Source organism: Mustela erminea, chromosome 2, assembly GCF_009829155.1.
Source record: "Mustela erminea isolate mMusErm1 chromosome 2, mMusErm1.Pri, whole genome shotgun sequence".
Taxonomy (NCBI): domain Eukaryota; kingdom Metazoa; phylum Chordata; class Mammalia; order Carnivora; family Mustelidae; genus Mustela; species Mustela erminea.
In genome coordinates this window covers 63,513,548-63,526,323 of record NC_045615.1, presented here as the reverse complement: position 1 = coordinate 63,526,323, position 12,776 = coordinate 63,513,548, and the positions used below count along the sequence as shown (strand labels likewise).

The 12,776-nt window shown below is 36.8% G+C and overlaps 1 protein-coding gene across 3 annotated transcripts in view; it reads left to right on the top strand.

Moving 5' to 3' along the window:
- TBCK (TBC1 domain containing kinase) overlaps window positions 1-12,776 on the top strand; it is a 210,077-nt gene that overhangs the window by 140,562 nt on the left and 56,739 nt on the right. For all 3 annotated transcript variants that reach the window (XM_032333075.1, XM_032333076.1, XM_032333077.1), the window contains exon 23: window positions 5,301-5,476. In XM_032333075.1, coding sequence (XP_032188966.1) covers window positions 5,301-5,476 — 176 coding nt within the window. The remainder of the gene's footprint in view (window positions 1-5,300; window positions 5,477-12,776) is intronic.

Here is a 12,776-nt window from a genome sequence, read left to right as displayed (position 1 = left end):
AATGGAAATCTACCAAGTGCAAAACAGAAATGTAGCCTATATTTCAACTGGGTTTAAAACAAGAAGGCACACTGACTGGAATCTAAGGCTAATGCTTTTTAAATTTTCAGGGGAAGTGCCAAGATTTTTCGTGCATTTTATATATCTGGAAGTTTGTAATATCTCTGAATTCCCTCCATGTGCTGAAATAATATTATTTATAACTCACAATGCTCCCAGGATTTAAGTAATATTATCCCTATTTTATGATTGAGCAAAAAGAGGCAGAAAAATGAGATTGGCCAATAACTTGGAAATGATTGAATTGAAATTTAAACCCAGATCATTCTGCCTCCTAGGTTAATGCTCTTTCCAGTATGCCATTATTATACCACTTTCCAGTAAATACCTTAAATGCCACTAGACCAATAGCTGGACCAATAGAGCTAGGCTTTAAGCCTACTATGCTCATCTCCTAAATTCACTCCCACCCTTTATAAACCAGAGGCTTTGAAGTTTGAAAACTTTCCAATTAAGAATGATAGATTGTACACATATGTCTATCTCTAATCCCTTCTGAAACATCATTAAAGAGAAACAGTAAGGGAAAGAAAAAAATATAATTCTAAGAACAAAGAATGTAAGAGAGCATAAGTAGACAAGAAACAACAAAAATTGAGAAGACAGTTACATCACTAGTAACTTACTTCATAAAAAGCAAAGACAATTGAAACCTTTCTGTAAAGGAGAATACTGGGAAGAAGCAAGCCAGTTCTTGATGCAGAGCATAAGAAAGTCCCAGGAATTGAAAGTGAATGAAAATGAGACAAAACAAAACAAAACAAAAAACCCAGAAGAATGAGTTCAATGTATCCATAAGGAGTAGTTTCATTTCTCCCACCCCTGGAGATCTCTGCACCAACCTTGCTAGTCATGTGTCTATCTATTCCTTTGCCATCTAGTAGAAGACTGAAAGATAGGGGAAGATCCAGGTTTTGTGGGCCTGAAGCCTAAGCAATGTAAAGTGGCCCTCTCTAAGAAGATTAAATTACATTACAAAATTAGACCTTTAAAACAATATTGAGAATGAGTAAGGAGATCATAACAAATTCCAAAACAAAAATGATATACTATTTTAATTTTAAGTGTCAGGTATATCTATAGTTTTCCTTCTTTTTTGCTACATACTCAATGATGATCTCTTCATATGACAATAATTGCACTTTTTTTTAAGATTTTATTTATTTGACAGAGAGAGACACCGCAAGAGAGGGAACATAAGCAGTGTGAGTGGAAGAGGGAGAAGCAGGCTTCCTGCGGAGCAGGGAGCCTAATGCAGGTCTCAATCCTGGGACCCTAGGATCACGCCCTAAGCCAAAGGCAGACACTTAACGACTGAGCCACCCAGGCACCCCTGTACAAATTTTCTATACAAAAAATAGATCATAGTTTTTCTATTGGCATTGTTAGTTGAATTTTTTTTTTATTATTGATAGTGGGAATACATATCCCATATGACTTAACACAGGTAATACGCTCCTGTCATGGTGCTACAGATTTCTTTCCTACAAATACAAAAATGCTATTTTGTGAAATTCCTATCATATGGGGAAAAAAGTTAATGATGTACTTATAACTAACTTAAAACATTATCAAGTGGGCGCCTGGGTGGCTCAGTGGGTTAAGCTGCTGCCTTCGGCTCAGGTCTTGGTCTCGGGGTCCTGGGATTGAGTCCCACATCGGGCTCTCTGCTCGGCAGGGAGCCTGCTTCCTCCTCTCTCTCTCTCTGCCTGCGTCTCTGCCTACTTGTGATCTCTCTCTGTCAAATAAATAAATGAAATCTTTAAAAAAAAAAAAAATTATCAAGTATATTCCTAGAAGGAGAGTATTTCTCTTTTGATCAGACATCAGTGAAAACCAGATTCTCTACTTACAACTTTACATGTTTAAAGTTTGGAAGAATTTTTAAGTCCCATTTTTTGCTGTGTTTATTTCAGCTCTTTCTCCTACCCATAAACTTCTGGTGCTAGGACATATCGTATTGCATTATAATCTCTGCACATATATAGTGGGTGATGGGAATATTTCAGGAAGTCATTTCTAGAGCAATAACTTTACTGTACTGTCAAACATAAACAAAGCCAAATACTAGTTAAAGTGGTAAGGACAGGTTCTAATCAGTAATAAATATACTGTTACAATAAAGAAGAGTCCAACGTGAACAATTTGTACAATGGTAACTGGGCATTTTAATGGGAGAATGAGGGAATAGGTGGGGACTGGGGTGAGGAGGGGCTTAAAAGATGCAGGAAAATGAAAAATTAAAAAAAGTAAGAAGGAGGACTTTGGTCCATGTGAAACCCATCTAGGATTGCTAACTGGCACTTACTGGAGTTAGGTTTTACCTTCCCACAGAGACTGGAAGACAGAGACCCTATCTTCAGATGTTGACTGGAACAAACAATAAATTATATTGGCAACCTGACTTTTCTCAGGCAGGTACTTTAAGGATTGGGGGTGGGAGGTACAGTCATCCTAGGGATGTGGCCTTGAACCATTAAAGACTTTCCTAGCATTTCATTCAAGGGTTTATAAGCCAAAGTTGAGGCATAGCCAAGAAAGGGCTTAAAGGAACCTGGCTAGAGTTTCTTCAAGGAGAAAATCTTTTATCAATATCCTGGAGTGACTTCAAATCACAAAAAAATACATCCCATTAAGCCAAACTAATTGTCTATTCCTAAAGTTTATTCCTAGTTATATCTCAAAGTGTCCCCAGCCACTATAACATTGCCTAACATAAGATGAAGTATAGTAGAGGGAAAATTGGTATAAAGACAGAAATCTTCACTGTTTGTGGCTCAAATATCTTTATTTTTGCAAATTTTACAAAAAAAAATACCATAACAACAGTAAATTTGGAGGGGTATTCTTTGGAATAATAGAACTGAAGTATCTTGAAATTCAGAGTTAACAGCATAGAGCAGAGAGCAAAAGTGAGGGGATGTATGTAGTTAGAACCCCTGGAACTCTCTGGGGCCAATGCTGGCAAAGATTAGTTTAGACAGAGAATTATTCTCTGGAGAGGGAGAACGTCCCCAGGAGGAGAAATACCTTACTTAGCAGCCTTCTAACAAATGACCATGTCCTGAAGCTACCCAGTAGTGGATCTACCTGTCACTAAGACCTGCCACATATACAATACTTCCAATCTAATTTTTAGTGCTGTTATTTTAAATAGGTAGAATCATAGATCACCAAACCTCTAAAGAAAATCTCCCCAACTAAAACACAGACAAACATAAGCTGAATACAGGAATATCCTCAGAAAGATAATTATGAGAAGTTATTGCAACTGTGACAAATCAGATATTTTTTTTAAGTAACAAAGAACAAAAAAGATTTACTGGAATTGACTGGGAATACAGTGAGCTTTCTAATAAGAGTTAGATGAAAAATTTAGGAAAAATCTCAGAAAATAAAACAAAAATACAGATTAAAAGTAAAGAAAATGCAAAATTATTAGAAAATAAATTCAGGATGTTCAGGATTTTTTTTTTAATAAGAGAGAAGAGGAAAAAAACAAATTACTGCAGACATCAAGCAAGAACTTTGTTAGGTGGAGGATTACAAAAGGACTACCAAATACCTTGTATAATGAAGTAACATATTTACATATATCATTATGAAATTTTATAACATCGGGGATCCTAAAAGCTTACAGAAAGTAGGAAAATCACATACAAATGATTTCAACTGAGAATCATATCAGCCTTCTCAGAAGACAATGAAGCACTATTTTTGCCTAACTCTAAACTGAAAAAATTCAACCCTAGAATGCTATGACTACTCTGACTCTTAGTCAAAGGCAGAATAAATATTTTAAAAGACAAGGAGATTTCAAAATAATTTGGTTTCTGCACATGCTTTCATAGAAGCTGCTGGAAAATGTGATGGAGTAAATCAAGGAGTAAATAATGTCTTGTCTCTCAAATTAAGGATCAAATACAGGGGAGAGCCAAAGGGAATTGGATGCTAGTAAAGAGAAGTGCCAGGACAACAGCTGTTCACTAGATCTTGGAAGCATTAGAGCAAAAGAACAGAAGTCTTCAGGAGAGATGTATTTTCCACCTATTCTGGCCCAAATGAAATATGAGATGTATTTTATTATTTTGGAAATAGTTCGCTCTTTCTGAGAGATACGATAGTAATGTATGAGGATAAATCAGGATTTAGAGAAGTTATTTTTTTCAGAATCACAAAGTTCTTCATGGAGCTTGGAATCAAACCTAAGAAACCATAATCTAGGGTACATGATTTATTCATAATGCATTAATCAAAATTATAATGCAAAATAAAAAAAAGTAGTGCCTTAAGATAACAGATGACTTTTTAAGAATAATTGCTATTTTGATGTACAGTTTACAAAATACTTTTTGCATAATATTTTGGTTATGATAAAGGACTTTGGAAGGATTTTGAGATGGATAGGTGACATGAGTCAAGTGAATGAGAATGGGGTGTCTGCCAGTACTAATCATCAGGGTAAAATTGAGGTGATGCCAGTAAATTCTCAAGATTCACTGTAAACCTTTTATGGTATTGGTAGGGTGTTTTGGAAGCAGATACAACTGGCTTTTCTATTGCTAGTGATTTAACGACTGAACTACAACCTGTGATCTGGGTCATTGACTTGACCAAGCTTTTACTGGGTGACAGATTTGTCAGACTGAGTTAAGCCCTGCAGATGCAAAACCTATGGTCTGAAATTCTTCCTTTGGAAATTAACACTGTTAAATGGATCAACTTTGTTTTAAATGGGTTTTCTCACTTTAGCTTCAAATTTTTGTCTTAACCATATTAATTGGAATTTTTCTAAAGTGAATTCCCCAATATCTATTCTACTTTGAAAAAATAGACTACTATCAGAGTAAACGAGGCAGATTCTTAAATAAGATATGTTATATTCCATGATGTTTAAATAATGATATACTGAACAATCCAAACATGTCTACTGTGTATATGTATATATGTGTATATGTGTATATATGTAGATGATAACAAAATACACATAAAAATATATGTATATATTCACATATGTAAATGTATATATATCTGAAGGTATATAATAACATAAAATACTCCCACCATTATAATCATATATGCTGATTAATATCTATACTATATTTTCACTGACATCTTTTGTAATTGGTTATCATCTTAGCCATATTGGATACATGCATTTAGGAAAGATTGTGTTTTTTAATGAACATACCAATTCAAATTCTAAATGTTTGCTTTTTAAAAAAAAAATCCCTATCTAGAAATTGACATTGAACGCTGTGTGCGGGAATCAATCAACCTATTCTGCTGGACTCCTAAAAGTGCTACTTACAGACAGCATGCTCAACCTCCAAAGCCAGTTCCTGATAGTAGTGGAGTCAGAAGTTCGACACCTTTTTTCTCCACTGAGTGTCCAGATCCTCCAAAAACAGATTTGGTAAGTATCTACAGATTTAATTTATAAACTCTGAAGGCAGACAGTTGTTAAAAATGTAGTGTAGCATAATTTTTGCTCATAATAATGTTATCACTTATGTCTTTTTAACTATTTTCTAATATATGATTATATTTATGCAACTTTAGAAAACCTTTATGTCTATTTAGTTTTACAGTTAAGAATATTGTTTGATATATTCCCTCAGGTAGCAAGCTTCACATTTTGTCCCAGGGTCCTGGGATCAAGACCCAAGTTAGGTTCCCTGCTAGGGGAGAGGAGCAGGTGGAGTCTGCTGCTCCTTCTGCCCCTCTCCTGCTCCTGTGCTCATTCTTTCTCTGTCCCTCTCAAATAAATAAATAAAGACATCTTTTCTTACACTTATTTTATCATTTTTTGTCTCTCAATTTTTTAATTTAAATTAATTAACACAGTATTTTATTAGTTTAAGAGGTAGAGTTCAGTGATTCATTAGTTTCGTATAATACCCAGTACTCATTACATCACATGCCCTCCGTAATGCCCACCATCCAGTTATTCCAACTCCCCATTCCCCTCTCTGATTATGTCTTATTTTTCCCTCCCTACCCCATTGATCCTGTTTTGTTTCTTAAATTCCACATATAAGTGAGAGCATATACTAATTGTCTTTTGCTGATTTACTTATTTCACTTAGCAGAAATCCCTCTAGTTCCATCTGTGTTACTGCAAATGGCAAGATTTCATTTTTTGATAGCTGAGTAGTATTCCATTCTCTATATATACCACATCTTCTTTATCCATTCATCTGTCAATGGACATCTGAGCTCTTTCCATAGTTTGGCTATTGTGGACATTGCTGCTATAAACATTGGGGTACAGGTGCCCCTTCAGATCAGGCATTTGTATCTTTGAGGTAAATACCCAGTAGTACAATTGCTGGGTCATAGGGTACCTCTATTTTCAACTTTTTGAGGAACCTCAATATTGTTTTCCAGAGTGGCTGTACCAGCTTGCATTCCTACCAACAGTGTGAGAGGGGTCCCCTTTCTCTGCATGCTTGTCAATATCTGTCATTTCCTGACTTGTTAACTTTAGCCATTCTGACTGGTGTGAGATGGCATTTCATTGTGGTTTTGATTTGTATTTCCCTGATGCCGACTAATGTTGAGCATTTTTTTCATGTCTTCTATGAAAAAATATTTGTTCATGTCTTTCGCCCATTTTTTGATTGGATTACTTGTTCTTTGGGTGTTGAGTTTGATAAGTTCTTTTTTTTTTAATTTATTAAATTTTTTTTTAGTGTTCCAAAATTCTTTGTTTATGCACCACACTCAGTGCTCCATGCAATACATGCCCTCCATAATACCCACCACCATGCTCACCCAACCCCCCCACAGTTTGTTTCTCAGATTGTAGACCTTTATCTGATGTGTCATTTGCAAATATCTTCTCCTATTTTGTTGGTTGTCTTTTGGTTTTATCGACTGTTTCTTTTGCTGTGCAAAAGCTTTTTATCTTGCTGAAGTCCCAATAGTTCATTTTTTTCCTTTGCTGCCCTTATCTTTGGAAACATGTCTAGCAAGAAGTTGCTGTGGGCAAGGTTACAGAGTTTGTTGCCTGTGTTCTTCTTTAGGATTTTTATGGATTCCTGTCTCACATTGAGGTATTTCATCCACTTTGAGTCTATTTTTGTGTATGGTGTAGGGAAATGGTCCAGTTTCATTCTTCTGTGCATGGCTGCTCAATTTTCCAAATACCATTTGTTGAACAGACTGTCTTTTCCATTGGATATTCTTTCCTGCTTTGTCAAACTATCTTTCCTGCTAGTTGACCATAGAATTGAGGGCCCATTTCTATGTTCTCTGTTCTGTTCCATTGATCTTTGTGTCTATTTTTGTGCCAGTACCTTACTGTCTTGATGATTACAGCTTTGTAGCAGAGCTTGAAGTCCAGAATGGTGATGCCACCAGCTTTGGTTTTCTTTTTCAAGATTGCTTTGGCTATTTGGGGTCTTTTCTGGTTCCATACAAATTTAAGGATTGTTTGTTCTAGCTCTGTGAGAGATTTGATTTATTTATTTGACAGAGAGGTATATAGCACAAGTAGGCAGAGTGGCAAGCAGAGGGAGAGGGAAAAACAGGCTCTCCACTGAGCAGAAAGATCAACATGGGGCTCAATCCCAGGACCCAGGGTTCACAACTCAAGCTGAAGGCAGCCACCTAAGCAACTGAACCACCCAGGTGCCCCAACAAATGCTTTTTCTATATCTGTTGAGGTGATTATATAGTTCTTGTCTTTTCTTTTCTTAATGTAGTGTATCCCATTGATTAATTCACAGATGTTGAACCATCCTCACAGCCCAGGAATAAACCCCAGTTGGTCTTGGTAAATAATCCTTTTAATGTAATGTTGGATCCTATTGATTAGTGTCTTGGTGAGAATTTTAGCATCCATATTCATCAGGGATATTGGTTTGTTATCCTCCTTTTGGGTGGCGTTTTGTCTGATTTTGGGATCAAGGAAATTCTGGCCTCGTAGAAAGAGGAAGTTTCCTTTCATTTCTGTTTTTTGAAACAGCTTCACAAGAATATGTAATTCCTCTGGGAAGCCATCAGGCCCTGGACTCTCATTAGGAGATTTTTAATTACTGCTTCGGTTTCTTTATTGGTTATGGGTTTGTTCAGGTTTTCTGGGTTTGTTTGTTTGTTTGTTTGTTTTCTGTTTCACTTTTGGTAGTTTATATGTTGCTAGGAATGTATTCATTTCTTCCAGATTGCCTAATTTGTTGGCATATACTTCCTCATAATATGTTCATATAATTGCTTGTATTTCTTGGAAGTTGGTTGTGATCTCTCCTCTTTCACATGATTTTATTATTTTGGGTCCTTTCTCTTTTCTTTTTGATAAGTCTGGCCAGGGTTTTATCAAACTTATTAATTCTTTCATCAAAGAACCAACTCCTAGTTTTGTTGATATGTTCTACTGTTCTTTTAGTTTCTATCTCATTGATTTCTTTTCTGATCTTTATTAATGTCTCTTCTTCTGCTGGGTTTAGGCTTTATTGGCTGTTTTTCTCCAGCTCCTTTAGGTGTAAGGTTAGGATGTATATTTGAGCCCTTTCTTGTTTCTTGAGAAAGGCTTGTATTACTATATACTTTCCTCTTAGGACCACCTTTGCTGCATCCCAAAGATTTTGAACAGTTGTTTTTTCATTTTCATTTCTTTCCATGACTTTTTAAAAATTCTTCTTTAACTTCCTGGTTGACCCTTTCATTCTTTAGTGGGATGCTCTTTAACCTCCATGGATTTGAGTTCTTTCCAAATTTTCTCTTGTGAATGAGTTCCAGTTTCAAAGCATTGTGGTCTGAAAATATGTAAAGAATGATCCCAGTCTTTTGGTACCAGATGAGACCTGATTTGTGAGTTAATATGTGATTTGTTCTGGAGCATGTTCCATGTACACTTGAGAAGAATATGTATTCTGTTGTTTTAGGATAGAATGTCTGAATATATCTGTGAAGTTCATTTAGTCTAGTGTGTTATCCAAAGCCCTTGTTTCCTTGTTGATCTTCTTCTTAGATGATCTGTCTGTTGCAGTGGGTGTAGTGTTCAAGTCCCCTACTATTACTGTATTATCAATGTGTTTCTTTAATTTTGTTATTAATTGGTTTATATAATTGGCTGTTCCCATCTTCGGTGCATAAAGATTTACAATTATTAGATTTTCTTGTTGGATAAACCCTTTAATTATGATATTGTGTCCTTCCTCATCTCTTATTACAGTCTTTGGTTTCAAATCTAATTTGTCTGAGATAAGGATTGCTACCCCCAATTTTTTTTTTTTGATGTTCATTAGCATATGATTTTCCTCCCCCTGACTTTCAATCTGAATATGTGTTTGGGTCTAAAATGAGTCTCTTACAGACAGCATTTCGATGGGTCTTGCTTTTTTATCAAATCTGATACCCGTGTCTTTTGATTGGAACATATAGTACATTTACATTCAGAGTAACTATTGAAAGATATAAATTATGCCATTGTATTGCCTGTAACGTTACTGCTTCTGTATATTGTCTCTGTTCCTTTCTTGTCTGTGTTACTTTTGGGCTCTCTTTGCATAAAGGATCCCCTTTAATATTTCTTTCAAGTCTGGTTTAGTGATCACAAATTCTTTTGGTCTCTGTTTGTCCTTTATCTCTCCCTTCTATTTTGAATGACAGCCATACTGGATAAAGCATTCTGCGCTACATATTTTTCTCAGTTAACACCCCTAATATACCATGGCAGTGCTTTCTGGACTACCAGGTCTCTAGGAATAGGTCTTCTGCCAGTCTGATGTTTCTACCCCTTTAGGTTATAGACCTCTTGTCCCAAGCTGCTTTCAGGATTTTCTTAGTCCCTGAGATTTGCAAGCTTTACTATATATGTTGAGGTTTTCACCTATTTTTATTGATTTTGAGGGGGATTCTCTGTGCCTCCTGGACTTGAATGTTTGTTTCCTTCCCCAGATTATGGAAGTTCTCAGGTACAATTGGCTCCAGTATACCTTCTGCTTCTCTCTCTCTCTCTTTCCTCTTGTTTTGGGACCCCTATAATTCTAATATTGTTTTGCTTTATGGTATCACTTATCTGTCAAAGATAATCTCCCCAGTAGTATTTATCTCTCTTTTTCTCAATTTCTTTTACTCCATCATTTTGTCTTCTACATCACCAATTCTTTCTTCATTTATCCTAGCAGTTAGAGCCTGCATTTGGGTGGAGGGGATAAGTATTTTTTTTTAATTTGTTTAAGATTTTATTTACTTATTTGACAGAGAGAGAAAGAGAGTACACACAAGCGGTGGGGGGGGGCATGACAGAGGGAGAGGGAGAAGCAGGCTCCCCACTGAGGGGCTGGATCCCAGGATCCCAGGATTGTGACCTGAGAACAAATATGGTTAAAATGTCTATACCACCAAAAGCAATCTACAGATTATGCAATCCCTATCAAAACATCAACATCATTTCTCATAGAACTAGAACACACAATCCCCAAATTTATATGGAACCAAAAAAAAACCCCAAAAAGCCAAAGTGATCTTTAAAAAGATAAAAACTGGAGGTCTCACAATTTCAGACTTTATGTCATATTACAAAGCTATAATAATAGTCAAGAGTATGGTAGTAGCATAAAAACAGACACATAGATCAACAGAACAGAACAGAAAGCCCAGAAATAAACCCACAATTATATGGTCAACTTTTTTTTTTAAATTTCCTTTCAGTGTACTAGAATTCATTGTTTATGTACCACACCCAGTGTTCCATGCAATATGTGCCCTCCATAATACCCAACACCAGGCTCACCCAACCTCCCACCCCCACCCCGTCCCTTCAAACCCCTCAGATTGTTTTTCAGAGTCCATAGTCTCTCATGGTTGACCTCCCCCACCAATTTCCCCCAAATTTCCTCCTCTCCATCTCACCATGTCCTCTGTGTTATTTCTTATGCTCCACAAATAAGTGAAACCATAGAATTGATTCTCTCTGCTTGACTTATTTCACTCAGCAAAATATCTTCCAGTCCCATCCATGTTGATGGGTATTCATCCTTTCTGATGGAGGCATAATATTCCTTAGATGATAAGGACAACATCTTCCTTATCCATTCTTCCATTTGAAGGGCATCTTGGTTCTTTCCACAGCTTGGCAACTGTGGCCAGTGCTGCTATGAACATTGGGGTACAGATGGCCCTTCTCTTCACTACATCTGTATCTTTGGGGTAAATACCCAGTAGTGCAATTGCAGGGTTATAGGGAAGTAGAGCCTCCATTTTTTTTTTGCATCTCATTAATAGCCTTTGTGATTTCAACTTGATTAGATTTTAGGTTTTTTGACTTTTCCAGAAATGGATTCTCTAGTGTCTTCTATGCTTTTTCAAGCCCAACTAGTATCTTTATAATCATTATTCTAAGCTCTAGTTCTGACATCTTACTCATATCCATAGTGATTAGAACTCTAATAGTCAGTATTGCCTCTTGTTCTCTTTTTTGAGGTGAGTGTTTCCATTGTGTCATTCTGTCCAGAGAATAGATGAACAAGGGAACAAAACACTAAAATGACAACAAGGTCCCCAGAGAAATATACTCTACAAAATCAGAAGAGACCCAAAACTTAAAAAAAAAAAATTAAAATTAAAAAGAGAGAGAGAGAGAATATAATCAAACAGGTGAACAGAGCAGAGAAATGCACTAGATCGTATGTGTATTTTGGTCTGTTTGTTAGAAAACTAGTTGCCAAAATTGTAAAGGAAGAAAAATATATGTACAAAAATAAAATTAAATACAATGAAAGGATATAACATAACTATAAAAATGAAAAATTAAGACATAAAAAAAGAGTTGATAAAATAAGAAATTGGTTGAAAAGGAAAGAGAAAAAAATTAAAATTGAGACTAAAGAATCATGAGAAAAAAAAAAAAGACATGAGTTCTATATACTATTTTCCTGCAACTCTGGAGTTTTGTAGTTCTGTATGACCAGTAAACTTAGTCTTAGTAGGATATTCTTGCTGATCTTTGGGTCAGGCAAGTGAGGCTGTTATGCTGATTCTCTGGTGTCTTTGACTGGGCAAAATTGTACTGCCCTTCCCAGGGGCTCAGGCTAAGTAAGCAGCTCTGATTGCTCTATATGGCTTTTATTCCTTGAAGACTTAACACCCCACTTTAGAGGATAAGAATGAAAATGGCTACCTCCCTATTCCCAAGATAAAAAGTCATGCTCCCTACTCCTCAGTGAATCCTCAGGGAAAAGCAGTCAATCACTCCTGTCTCCCTGGTTTCCATCCACACTTTGTGCTCACCCAGCCTGTGACCAAGCGCTTCCAACTCAGACACACAATCCCACTTAGAGCCTCCAAATCCTGTAGACTTCTGTGGCACACATACACACTGCTGCTCCTGGGGGAGTGCAGGGTGTCTCCCCATGGTTCTGCCATTTTTGGGTCACCTGCTAGGAGAATGGTCACCTGACAAGGCCATGGTTCCTGGTTTATGGCAACACCAAGCTGAAAGGCCACTCCTGGACTTGCTGATTGGAGACGGCTTCCCCACCCCAGTGCCTGGGAACTCTGCTGCTGTCAGGCACCCACATTCTTTCTGTGACCCTGGCAGTCCTGAGACCACACTGTCCCACCTACGATTCCACCCTGCTTGGCCACCTGAGAGCCTTTCAGGCACAAGGATGTCCCTCACTGGAGTAGACTTCTAAACGTTCTGATTTTGTGCTCCACTGTTATATCACTATATCACTTTCCAGAGAGTCAGCTTATGGAGGCTCTCT